The sequence below is a fragment of the Abramis brama genome (assembly GCF_963993115.1).
Source record: "Abramis brama genome assembly, chromosome: 12".
Classification (NCBI taxonomy): Eukaryota; Metazoa; Chordata; class Actinopteri; order Cypriniformes; family Leuciscidae; genus Abramis; species Abramis brama.
Genome location: NC_139974.1, coordinates 13,546,958 through 13,561,068, shown reverse-complemented (window position 1 = coordinate 13,561,068; position 14,111 = coordinate 13,546,958). Strand labels below are relative to the sequence as shown.

Genomic DNA, 14,111 nt, shown 5'->3' with positions numbered 1-14,111 from the left:
TATGATAAATTATGGTGATATATGTATAGCATGGTGAGACTATATTTTCAATGTGCACTTTGTTTGCACTATGTTTGTTAGTAACCAATACGGTAACACTTTAAGCTTAAAGCCTTTATATATAATGCATTAATTACGCCTTGTAATGCAACTTATAATGGATTGTATGATTTAATGAATAATTGTAACCACAGTTATAATACATTATAAACTTAATTTTTATACCTTTAGAAAGTATATTGCATTAAAATACATGACAAACAATTTTGATTACAATTATTTATGAAAATATATAAGGCATTATAACATACATAATGAATACCTTCATAATGCATGATGCATAAAGGCTTTAAGTAAAGTGTTACCAAAATACTACTTATAAAAAAAAAAACAGTAAAAAACAAAGTCTATGCATAACACACCACATTATATACTTTTCATTTATATTTCAATTATTATGTTGTTTCTTATTTTTGTACATTAGGGTGTTTTTTGTTGTTGCCTTTTATGTGGCTTGTAAAGTATTCCAGTACATTTAAGAGTATTTTGCAATATGTTCTTTTTAATCTTGGAATTATCTCAGGTGACTTTAAGGATCTTGACTACTTGATCATGGACTCAGATACTAACATCACAGTTACTGAGGACGTGAAAGGCCAGGCCAGCATGGAGACGTTCACACTACTGTGGGATGGAGTTCCGTCCCTCCCTCTGCCTTTCAATGCTTCTGCAGCAGAGGTTTCTTTATATTTACCATAGAATAAAATGACATTACTGTGTACAAACATTTTGAATGATCTCTTGAAATACCCCTTTTCGAATTACGCCTCTGTTTTCTTTGTTTGTTTGTTTATTTCATTAAAGGTGCGTTCAGCACTAGATATGATGATCACCGCTAAATGTCCAGCAGAGATTCCAACCATGGAGAACACTAATGTGAAATTTTTTAGAGATTATGAGACCAACATCACAGGGGTAAGCAAAGCAGATGATTTGGGGCCAACTAACAGCTTGCACCAGCGCAAACCTTCTTTTGGCGTTAAAAAATTCCTACATTTTTCTAAAGAAAACCAGTGAAAAATCCGCGCTGAAAAGGTGTGGACATTTTCGCAGCTGACCTTATTGCACATGCATTTGTAGGAGTTTCCCTTTCAGACGCAAAATTTATGGGAGGAGAGTATTTAATGAATCATGCAAGTCAATTTACTGGTATTTGCTTAAACCAGACGCTAATTTGTGCTGCTCTTGGTAGATTGCTTTGGTCATTATGTATTATGTATTTAATTTGCGCATCGTCAGTAGATCATGCACAGTACTTTCCACTCCCATCTGCGCTTTTTGGAACTGTTTAGTAAATCTGGCCCCAAGTATGTTCTACATGCAGAGGACATGCCTACCTATTTTAAATCAAGTCTATTCAAGTTAGCTTTGCAAATGTTTGACATTACAGAATTCTAACATGATAAACATTAGTTATTTTGATGAAAAACATCAAACTTTTTGTCCAGCTTTTAGAGCTTTCTCCTTGTCAAACAGTTTTCAGGTGATCTAAGCCGCAGAGGGGTCCGGGTCACTGATTCGGAGGCTTTCTGTGGCCGCTGGTCTCTGAAGAATCCAGAGATTCTCTTCAATGCTAGTGACATTACAGCATCCGGAGCAATCTACAGCCCAATACTGCTACAAACATACAACACTGTAAGCTCCACTAAACACCTCAGTATCTCATCCTTACTAATGGATTTTTCTCAGCATGGAAATACACTTTTCAAAGATTAATATATAAATTTATATATGTATATATATTTTTTTCTTTGTAGCTCTGCTTGGCCTACAAAGGGCGTCTGGTGAATGAACTGGGAATAATGTTCAGTTACATGACTGCAAATACTTACCGGGAAGTGAACATACGCATCTCTGTGCAGTTTGACTCAACGGATGAGTAAGTTTAATCTACTGAACATAAATAGTAACCTGGTGTCTTTCCTTTAGAGTATTTGTCTTTATCGCAAAAATGTAATAACAAAATCAATTCATGTGAGGATAACATTGATGTTGTCATTCTCAGGTGGAACTACAAGTGTGTGGATCTCCTGAGCTCCATACAGACAGACTACATAGGCTCCAACTACAAACTTCTTCAGTTCAGTGTGTATGGAGTGGCAAACTCTGTTTACTTCATAGATGCTCTTCACATTGGACGTGCAATGACTGCTTTGGATTCTAATGGTGAATAGGAATAAGTTTAAAATAAATTTGACATTTTATTTTATTTTAAAGTGGTCTTTTAAAATGTAATGTTCTATTATCTCTCTCCACTTCAGTTATAATCCACAGGAGAAGGCCTCCTGCTCTGGCCAGTTCAGGACTTTTCTTTTCAAACATAACTGTGAGCAAACAAGCAAATGCTTCACAAGTCAGCTATGAGATCACCGCGACACCTTACAACTGTGGTTTTGGTGTCCCACTGTTTGAAATAGGTTTTCTGAAGGTAAGTTAGAGTAAAATGGAAGTGAAGTGCTGGAACTTCCAGATTTCTCTGATGTGACAGATGACAGAATATTTGCATGTCATATGTCTTTGACGTTTGAGTTCATTGCTATATCTCTGAATTGTTTCCTGCAGATTGTGTGCACATAACTGCATAGTTAAAGGGATAGTTCACACAAAAACGAAATTCTGTCATCAATTACTCACCCTTGTGTTGTTTCAACCCTGTAAGACTTTTGCTCATCTTCAGAGCACAAATGAAGATATTTTTAATGAAATCTGAGAGATTTCTGTCCCTCCACTTAAAGTCTATTCACCCAACATTCTAATGCTTCAAAACATTCATAAAGAGATCATGAAACCAATCCAAATGAATCAAGTGTTTTAATCCAAGTCTTCTGAAGAGACACGTTTGCTTTATATGATGAATTTAAATTATTTTTAATCACATTTGATCAGCGAACAATGTTTACAGCATTGTAATTTGGTAAACAGAAGCTCAAGTTCATTCTTGTGTGTCACTCAGCACGTTTGAGCTTCTGCAAGAAACAATGAGGTTCTCGTGCGTCAAGCAAGTACGATTAAACTCTATGTATGTTCGCTGTTTAATGATTTGTGTTAATAAAAGCATAAATTAAATCTGTTCATATAAAGCAATCGCGTCTCTTCAGAAGATTTAGATTAAATCACTTGATTGAATTTTGGATGAACAGACTTTCAGTGGAGGGACATAAATCTCTCAGATTTCATTAAAATGTCTTTGTATTCCAAAAATGAACGAAAGTCTTATGGGCATGGAGGTGAATTATCCCATGTTCGCCTTCCATGTTCTCAATGTTCAGTCTTCATTTATGTCCAACAGAAGATGCCAAACAGCACAGGAGACCTACTGATTCAAAGCCAAGGGAATGCCACTGTCACTATTATGCGCCCTCAGAAAGCCAGCCCCCCTCTTACAGGAACCTTTAACGTTGAGTTCTTAGCCCGGCGTGTTGAAGGTAAGCATGTTGGCTGTGGGTTTGTCAGTTACTTTGTTGTGTAGCTGCTGGAAATAACAAAAAAATTAAAACATGGAATTTCCTGTAGTTCACAGCAGATTCTTGATGTCGGACACTGTTAATCATGTTGCAGTCCCAAAATTAATTTATTAGAATAGCGAACTAGACTTATTTCTACATAAACCACAATCTTCCAAGAGGTGATCTGGGTTTTCATTTGGTATGTGCATTGTGTGTTCCCAGGCCTGGTGGTAAACATCAGTGCTGCTGACCTGCAGTATGCCCTGCAGGGGATCCCAGAGCTCGGCCAGCTGCAGGTGCAGCGATCTGGAGACTGTAGAGGCTACAGCTGGAACATACAGTGGCTCACCATCCCTGGAAATCAGCCTCTGTTAAAGGCAAGAAAGATTTCAGAGTGCTATTACAATAAAATGAGATGGGGTTTGCAAGACGGCAGGGGAACTGCATATGAGAAATGGTAAAAATGCTGGTTAAAAAAAAAAATGATGTGCTAAATTTTAAAATCAAATGTGTACAATTCATTTAAATATATAACATAACTTAAAGTCAACATGGAAAGGTGTATGCAACCCATTATTCCTTCTGCAAAGTGAAAAAGATATTCAATGAAAAAATAAAATAGGGCCAGTCTTGAGTGTATCCAGTGGGTACAAATATCTTAAGCAGAACAACTGTTTTAAATATTGATAATAAGAAGAAATGATTGAGCACCAAATCAGCAAATCAGAATGATTTCTGAAGGATGTGCAGCCTTGGTGAGCATAAGAGACTTATAAAGAAAAACCATTATATTAAAAAAAAAACCTTTCCAACCCCAAATGTATATCTTAATTGACTCAAACTTTCCATTTCACACCAGGCTGAATTAACATTTTTTTGATAATGTTAACCAGATAAATGCTTCTAATGTGGTTGGCGTGAACCCTTCATTGACGTCACGTGAGATCGAGCAAGGAGGCCTCTTCAAACAGAGAATTATGGGAGACTTTCTGCGCGTGCCTACAAATAAACCACAGGTGCGTTTCTTACTCACTGCTTTTTCTGCAATAATGTTTGTCCAAAATACATTGTTCATATACTGTATATGCAGCTTGCTTTTAAAGGCTCTTCCTCATGTTACCTGATGCAGTGTAGTGTACAGATTTCAATAGCGCTACATAGTGGGTCAGGTGCAGGGCCTGTCCGGTTGTTACTCTGTTTGAATATCCACTGTTCTAGGTATTTTGCATGTTGAGAGGATTATGGTTGAACTGAAAGGTTCATTTGTATTATTACAATAGGACAGTTGTGCATTCTTTATAGTTTGAATGTGCATGATCCTATTAATATTTTATTCTAGAAGTTCTCAAGAATGCATTACATACAAGTTTACTGGTAAAAGAAGTAAACATTAATATTATTTTTACATTAATGTAAATGTTTTAGATTTTTTATTTTCTAGTTTAGTACTGTGTTGGGTCTCCTCTTAATATAAATGTAAACTTAAGTCCAGTGTAATATCTGGGTCCTGAAGCAAAACCAGTTGAGAAACCTTGGTTTAGGATGTCTAATGACAGAAATGTACATTTGTGTGCTTATCTTCAAGGTGGAAGTTTTCATCAATGGTATTCCATCACGGTGCTCAGGGGACTGTGGTTTCACCTGGAGTGAGCCGAAGACCCCAACAGTGACCAGGATCTCGCCTACAGAAGGTAAAGAAGAGTAAATGATCAAGTCTCGCATAAAAGCTTTCATCTCCATTCATAATGGTTTATATTACTGATATAACTTGTCTTTCAGGATCAAGCAGTCTGGGAACAGTTCTTACCATATCAGGATCTGGTTTTGATGGTGGAAACGTCACTGTAAAGATTGGAGATGTGGAATGCTCTGTTCTACAGCTTACCAGTAAGTCAAAACTTTTTTTTTGCGCGCACACACCCAAAGTGCACACACTGAGAGCTGCATTTCAAACAGCACACAAACACAGAATTGTCTCCTTTTCACGTCTCCTTGGGCTTGAATGGATTCATACACAAAAAATAGTGTCAAAATACTAGGGTTGCCCCCTAATAGTCGACTAAACATTAGTCATTGAGAAGAGGCTTAGTTGAGAAAAATTGTATCAGTCGGTTAGTCGCAGAAAAAAAACTCAACAGGAAGTAGCGAAGTTGCGCAGTTTGTGAGGGACAGATCGTTAAAGGTGCAGTGTGTAATTTTTAGCGGCCTCTAGTGGTGAGATTTGCAAATTGCAAACTGACAGTCAATCACTGCCTATCTCTCAATTCGCAAACTCGAAGGAGAAGCTACAGTGGCCGACGTAGGATAAAATATGTCGTCATCAATAAATGAAGTGCTACATGACACAGTCGCATACGACTGTAATACATTACTCTACTGTAATCCAAAATGTGTTACATCTTGGTAGGGTTTGCTCATCTGGCCTAATAAACTGAACATCCCAAAAACTATCACATCTAGTGCAAGTATGATCACCGACAGACAACATGGAAAACATAAGCCAAGAGTGTGTAACTTTGTCACTGTTTCTGTACCACAGTCCATTATAAACCACATCATGGATAAAGTTTACAAAGCCATAGTCAGGTGAGGATCAAGGGTCTTAATATGTAATATAATAATACTAATCAGCTGATTGTCTCACGAACGTAACCAGCACATTTCTCCCCACATAGCAAACCTACAACACAGCGAGGGAGAAGAACCACATAAAACTATCCAACTACAATTTTTTTCTAACAGGGTAGTAAAAGTTTAGCTGGTTAATATGAGCTGTTATGCTGTAGGCTAACGTTAGTGTTTTACGGTCAATAGTACTAATCAGCTGATTGTCTCACGAACTTAACCAGCACATTTATCCCCACACAGCAAAGTATGGAAGCCCGTTTCCACCACGTTGAGTAAAAAAAATAAAGATTCTTTAAGTCATAATAATGAGAAACTTTGTCAATTATGACTTAACATCTCGTAATAATGAGAAACTTTGTCATAATAATGACTTAACATCTCGTAATAATGAGAAACGTTCTCGTAATTATGACTTAACATCTCGTAATAATGAGAAACTTTCTCTTAATTATGACTTAACATCTCGTAATAATGAGAAACTCTCATAATGAGAAACTTTCTCGTAATAATGACTTAACATCTCGTAATAATGAGAAACTTTCTCATAATAATGACTTAACATCTCGTAATAATGAGAAACTTTCTCATAATAATGACTTAACATCTCGTAGTAATGAGAAACTTTCTCATAATAATGAGAAACTTTCTCGTAATAATGACTTAACATCTCGTAGTAATGAGAAACTTTCTCATAATAATGAGAAACTTTCTCGTAATAATGACTTAACATCTCGTAATAATGAGAAACTCTCATAATAATGAGAAACTTTCTCGTAATTATGACTTAACATCTCGTAATAATGAGAAACTTTCTCATAATAATGACTTAACATCTCGTAATAATGAGAAACTTTCTCATAATAATGACTAAACATCTCGTAATAATGAGAAACTTTCTCGTAATTATGACTTAACATCTCGTAATAATGAGAAACGTTCTCATAATAATGAAAAACTTTCTCATAATAATGACTTAACATCTCGTAATAATGAGACACTTTCTCGTAATAATGAGAAACTTTCTCATAATAATGAGAAACTTTCTCATAATAATGACTTAACATCTCGTAATAATGAGAAACTTTCTCATAATAATGAGAAACTTTCTCATAATTATGACTTAACATCTCGTAATGAGAAACTTTCTCGTAATAATGACTTAACATCTCGTAATAATGAGAAACTTTCTCTAATAATGAGAAACTTTCTCATAATTATGACTTAACATCTTGTAATAATGAGAAACCTTCTCATAATAATGACTTAACATCTCGTAATAATGAGAAACTTTCTCGTAATAATGAGAAACTTTCTCGTAATAATGAGAAACTTTCTCGTAATAATGAGAAACTTTATCACAATAATGACCTAACATCTCGTAATAATGAGAAACTTTCTCGTAATAATGAGAAACTTTCTCGTAATAATGAGAAACTTTCTCGTAATAATGAGAAACTTTCTCATAATAATGATTTAACATCTCATAATAATGAGAAACTTTCTCGTAATAATGACTTAACATCTCGTAATAATGAGAAACTCTCATAATAATGAGAAACTTTCTCGTAATTATGACTTAACATCTCGTAATAATGAGAAACTTTCTCATAATAATGACTTAACATCTCGTAATAATGAGAAACTTTCTCATAATAATGACTAAACATCTCGTAATAATGAGAAACTTTCTCGTAATTATGACTTAACATCTCGTAATAATGAGAAACGTTCTCATAATAATGAAAAACTTTCTCATAATAATGACTTAACATCTCGTAATAATGAGACACTTTCTCGTAATAATGAGAAACTTTCTCATAATAATGAGAAACTTTCTCATAATAATGACTTAACATCTCGTAATAATGAGAAACTTTCTCTAATAATGAGAAACTTTCTCATAATTATGACTTAACATCTTGTAATAATGAGAAACCTTCTCATAATAATGACTTAACATCTCGTAATAATGAGAAACTTTCTCGTAATAATGAGAAACTTTCTCGTAATAATGAGAAACTTTCTCGTAATAATGAGAAACTTTATCACAATAATGACCTAACATCTCGTAATAATGAGAAACTTTCTCGTAATAATGAGAAACTTTCTCGTAATAATGAGAAACTTTCTCGTAATAATGAGAAACTTTCTCATAATAATGATTTAACATCTCATAATAATGAGAAACTTTCTCTTAATAATGACTTATTTTCTCGCACTTCTACGCATGCGCAAAGCAGCGGAGCAGAAGGGCGTGCCACGCTATAGCGACATCCCCTGGTTAAAGCCGTGTAAATGCATCACAGCAAACATGGCACGCTCTGCAGTGAATAACATTAATGATAAATAATCAGTATATGAGATGGGCTTCCATAGCTAGATAGTCTTTTATTCATTTGTAATATTCATTTGTATTTTTGTGTATGAACAAGCAGCAACACAGAAGGGTGATCCATGGATTTCAAATAGATGGAGGAATGATAAGACAGCACACCTTTCCAAATCTGTTTAAGAACACTTCATCTGGAAATCTGTGTAAGGGTCCGTTCATACAGAACGCGCTTTTTCATTGCTTTTCTAGGCATACAGACGTTCTAGACGGACGTTGCGCTCGCTCTTCTTGCATGTGTCTCACGCATCACACGGCGTTCTAAAAACGCGGCGCTCAATTGAAAAGAAGTTCAGCTTTTAAAAACACGTCTCAACCTTGCGTTTTCCCCCATTCCACTGCCCACTTATGTTTAAATGTCCCCAAAGTCATAAACATCTTAAAGGTGATTTCTGTATTGATATCTTCCAGATGAACCTGCACATCAAATATCCTAGAAACATCTGCAAAATACATGTTATATTAACACACATACCCATACCCATATATTTTATGAAGATGTTACACTTAAACTTGACGAATAAATGTAATATTCCAACTTTAATCTGATAGTTTTGTAAATTCATGTAACAATTTCCATCGGTGTGCACAAGCAGGCGTCCTTTGTTACCATGGTAACCGTCCTGCTTCTGCATTCCACTTTCACACCTTATTGTGCGCATGGAAAAGTATGGAAGATATAGGCCTACTGATGATGCTATTTAATGATACTACAGATTGCACTTAGTAGATCACACTGACTTTAATGTAAACAACTGTTTTGCAGAGCGTGCAATGTTTGCTGTGATGCATTTACACGGCTTTGACCAGCGGATGTCGCTAGTGTCACCTTCTGCTCCGCTGCTTTGCGCATGCGTAGAAGTGCGAGAAAATAAGTCATTATTACGAGAAAGTTTCTCATTATTATGAGATGTTAAGTCATTATTTTGAGAAAGTTTCTCATTATTACGAGATGTTAAGTCATTATTACGAGAAAGTTTCTCATTATTACGAGATGTTAAGTCATTATTACGAGAAAGTTTCTCATTATTATGAGATGTTAAGTCATTATTTTGAGAAAGTTTCTCATTATTACGAGATGTTAAGTCATTATTTCGAGAAAGTTTCTCATTATTACGAGATGTTTAGTCATTATTTCGAGAAAGTTTCTCATTATTACGAGATGTTAAGTCATTATTTCGAGAAAGTTTCTCATTATTACGAGATGTTAAGTCATTATTATGAGAAAGTTTCTCATTATTACGAGATGTTTAAGTCATAATTAAGAGAAAGTTTCTCATTATTTTGAGATATTAAGTCATTATTACGAGAAAGTTTCTCATTATTATGAGAAAGTTTCTCATTATTATGAGATGTTAAGTCATTATTATGAGAAAGTTTCTCATTATTATGACTTAAAGAATCTTTTTTTTTTACTCAACGTGGCGGAAACGGGCTTCCATAGCAAAGCCATAACACAGCGAGGGAGAAGAACTAAATTACATGAAACAATCTAACTAACTTACATATTTTACACCACTGACAGGGGAAAAGTCACTTCTCACGGTGTCTATGGCTAGCTTCTAGGTAATGCTAACATTATGAAACAACAGTTTTCATTTGCATTGTTAAAGTTAAAGGAATACCTTACCTGTCCAGCAGAAAACAGGCAACTTCGGCGTCGCTTTGAAAGCCTTTTTCCCTCATAATAAGACCCTTCCATCGGTGAAAAGCCACACCGATGTTGACCCGTGATTTTTGCCTACGTTTCTCCCTTATTTTTCTGGCTTCATCATACTTTCTCTTCTTCGAAGCAGATTTACCCTCCGTTGGCTCTTGTCCTAAACAATAACTGTGGTCATTAATTTTCCCGAAATTGTGCTGCGTCTTTTTCTGCTGCTTCTCATTCAAGTTAGTGACGAAACGTGCTCTGTAGCGCTGTTTGTTCACTGTCGGCTATGGTAGAAACACGATGTCACGATATGTCAACCTTCATAGAAGGGGGTGCCCGCGGTTATGTAGATATAAATTACTCATTCTAAGGTAATAAAAACATAACGGTTCATTAAGTAAGGTCTTTATACACCACTGAAAACATAGTTATGGATCTTATATTGCATTTCTGTCAATAGATCCTCAGAATTATTACACATTGCACCTTTAACAGGTCCTTGTGGTAATTACAGCATGTTGGGCAGGAAATATAAACATTCGCCTATTATCCATCTGTAACGGTTATATTCAGTTGCATTCTGTTTTGGCGGTTTCATTGTGGTTTTGTTCTGTTTTCCCTGTTTGCCTGTTTGACCTAGTTTCCCAGTGTGTTTGATTTATGACCCCGTTCACCTGTTGTCTCATTAGTTATCTCATTAGCTCTTGTGTGTATTTAAGCCATTAGTTTGAGTTAATTCCCTGTCTGGTATTGTTTGTGTTAACGTGAGTTGTGTTAACCTGTTGTTTCCTAAGTGTTGTTTAATAAATAGTATTTTGATTATTTCCAGTTCATTTCTTGAGCAACCAGTGACACCATTGACCTCAAATATGGCTTATCATTTGAAACTTGTAAGTAGTAGCAACTTTACTTGGCTGCTCGCTCCAACGTTAACCTTGATAAATGTGCGCTATTATTAGAAGTGTTTGTGCGGAGTGTGGAAGCTAAAGTATTAGCGCGCTTACTGCATTGACATGGAGGTTCCGGCACGATCACTTAAGTAATTAAATTAATATTGGCTGATGGCTTAAATGGACAATTACTAGTCAACTAGAAAAATCTTTAGTGGGGGCAGCCCTATAAAATACCCGTCTCTGCCAGTATTCTTGTGAACAGTTGGTTATGTCTTAAGCAGTGTTCGGGGTAACACATTACAAGTACGCGAGTTACGTTATCAGATTACATTTTTCAAGTAACGAGTTAAGTAACACATTACTTTTGAATTTACAACAAAATATCTGAGTTACTTTTTCAAATAAGTAATGTAAGTTACTTGGTTTTCCCATTTATTGACGGAAACCTATTCTGTTCCAATGTTGGGAAATCAGGAATAAGTGTAGATGTGTTTTGTGAACTGTGTAAACATGACAGTTGTTGTAGTTCTTGACTAAATGTGAGAAGGCATTTACTCATCTCACTTGCACAAAAACAGATACAGCATTCCTCAATGCATTCCTTAAATGCAAACTCATTAAATATGTTTTTAATATATGCAGTAATTAAATATATTAAAGTAATTAAATATAAATGTTACATAACACAAATATAGGCTACTTTATGTATTTAATCTCACTTTATTAACCAGCGTCTTTGCTGACATTCGATGATCCAGTGCAATAAGACAAATTACTTTAGATAAACATCACAATTTGTGCATAATATATGTGCGTGTACTGTGTATAATTATTTTGTATATATAAATACACACATATGCATGTATTTATTTAAGAAATATTTGAATGTATATACTGTATATACAAAATAATTATACACAGTACACACACATATACACACACATATATTATGCAAACACAAACTTTTATTTTGGATGCGATTAATCACGATTAATTTTTTTCCCAGCACTAATTACTTTTAAAAGTTGCTTTCCCCATCACTGGTCTTAAGTGAATATAAACAGTTGAGAAAGAAAACGGATGTGTATCATTATATTGGATCCATGCAGGTCTTAAGAGGATTATAAAGGCATTCAAGCTTTAAAAATAATGCATAACACCATACAAGTGGATCAAATGACTTGTACACTATATTCCAAGTCTTCCAAAGTCATACTATAGCTTTGCATGAGAAAAAGACAAATTTAAATCATTATTCATAAAAAAGTTTAGGTGAGTAAATTTTTACTGAAATTTTTTTAAAATACTATTCAAGCAAACTTCTGATCAAATGATTTATTTGTGTTTCAGATACTTCTATAACCTGCCAGGTCGGTCCCGCAAGTGCAGGTGTACAGCCAGTCTCTCTGAGTTTCTCTGTGCTGGGAAATGCCCAATACCAAAGTAACAACAGCTTGTTCACACATCTGTTAGGAGTGACCTCCATAAATCCCAAAACAGGAAGTGTAGCAGGTACATGTAGCATTACAATTCTCTACATACAGTAGAGTGTAAAATAAATATTTACTGAAGTATTTGATGCTTGCATATGTCTTTCATACATATTGTACATTGCGTAAAAAGGTCTAGTACCACTAGTAAAATGCTTCTATTTCATATTTTGAAAATTTGATATTTTGTTAATTAAAAAATAAATCAGCAGAACAATTTTAATGACAAGGTGAACTGACACATTACTTTTTTTTGTGTCCAAAACCTGCTTACCTATGCTTTTTTTGTATGGCTTCACAGGAGGGACGATTCTGACAGTGTCAGGCTATGGATTCAGTAATGATACCGCAGTCACCATTGGCACTCAGCCATGTGACATTATAGACGTGGAACTTTTCCAGCTGAGATGCATAGTTCCTGCTGTAAGTAAAGAGCTTGATTTCCCATAAAGATTTTTTTTTCAAAATCCTAAAAACCCTTTTAAATCCTAAATGGGTTATAAACCTTTTTAACTAAAATTTTAATAGAATATAAAAGTTATTATTATGAATATTGTTTTATTAATATTATTAACAGAACTCCTGAGGGCAAATTCACTAAAAAAGTTGTACCACTTTAAATGGAATGTCATTTTAAAAAAATGTGCATCCCCATGCCCCACAACTTGGAACTCAGAGCTGACTTGAAAGATGTGAAATTGTCACATGTGAATTGCATTTGATATATGGTATTTGCATCTTTCCTTTGGTAAATCTGATACTGAAACAAGACAGCACATCCAAATAAATATCATAGTGGGCACAATGCAATGTACTTGCGATCAAAAATAAAAAACCTTATGCTGTACAATACTGAATCCATAGAATTTTTATTCATGAATCTTTTGTGTATGACATCAATCAGGGGTCAGAAGGTGAACGGACAGTAACACTGACCACGGCAGAGATGACAGCAATATCAAATGGCTCTTTCACGTACAGCAGCACTCTGACGGCCTTAATCACATCTGTGAGCCCACAAACTACAACAGTATTCGGTAAGATATTCATATTTATAAATTTGGTAGACTCTTTTACCCAATTCAGGGCAGATATATTTACCAGTCCATTTATTCCCTGGGAATTTAACCTATGACCTTAAAACATTAAAGAAGCTGGGCCCTTTTCATTAGACATTACATTAGACCCAGACCGTGACACTGACAAGTACCCTGAATTGCTTTAGATGTTCAAATATGTTTTTTCAATACCTATTCATCTTGTCAAATTGGTGCCCTATAGTTGGCCTCATTCTATGTTTGCAAACAGTCAACAACTGATTGTGTTCCGATCTAAGATTAGAGCTGTAATCCGATACTCTGCGTGTTCCCTTGCCTTTATTCACAAGAATGTCGAGTAGTAAATAAGAATAGTCAAGCTTTCAGTTCATTTCATACAAAGATTTAATCCCTTCAACATACAACTTGTAATAGTGCATTGGGCATGCCATAGTGATAAGTGTACGTCTAAAATGAACTTTTGCTACACCTCCTAATACAAGTTTACTGGCCATTA

At 35.0% G+C, this 14,111-nt stretch overlaps 1 protein-coding gene across 1 annotated transcript in view; it reads left to right on the top strand.

Moving 5' to 3' along the window:
* The window catches only part of LOC311093611 (fibrocystin-L-like), a gene marked incomplete at its 5' end in the record, with an annotated part of 69,667 nt that overhangs the window by 5,574 nt on the left and 49,982 nt on the right, over positions 1-14,111 (top strand). The window contains 14 exons of the mRNA XM_084131138.1: positions 584-738; positions 865-975; positions 1,537-1,695; positions 1,818-1,939; positions 2,066-2,226; positions 2,322-2,488; positions 3,350-3,485; positions 3,729-3,883; positions 4,400-4,522; positions 5,092-5,197; positions 5,286-5,393; positions 12,418-12,579; positions 12,859-12,980; positions 13,462-13,594. Of these exons, the coding sequence (XP_083987264.1) occupies positions 584-738; positions 865-975; positions 1,537-1,695; positions 1,818-1,939; positions 2,066-2,226; positions 2,322-2,488; positions 3,350-3,485; positions 3,729-3,883; positions 4,400-4,522; positions 5,092-5,197; positions 5,286-5,393; positions 12,418-12,579; positions 12,859-12,980; positions 13,462-13,594 (1,920 nt within the window). The remainder of the gene's footprint in view (positions 1-583; positions 739-864; positions 976-1,536; positions 1,696-1,817; positions 1,940-2,065; positions 2,227-2,321; positions 2,489-3,349; positions 3,486-3,728; positions 3,884-4,399; positions 4,523-5,091; positions 5,198-5,285; positions 5,394-12,417; positions 12,580-12,858; positions 12,981-13,461; positions 13,595-14,111) is intronic.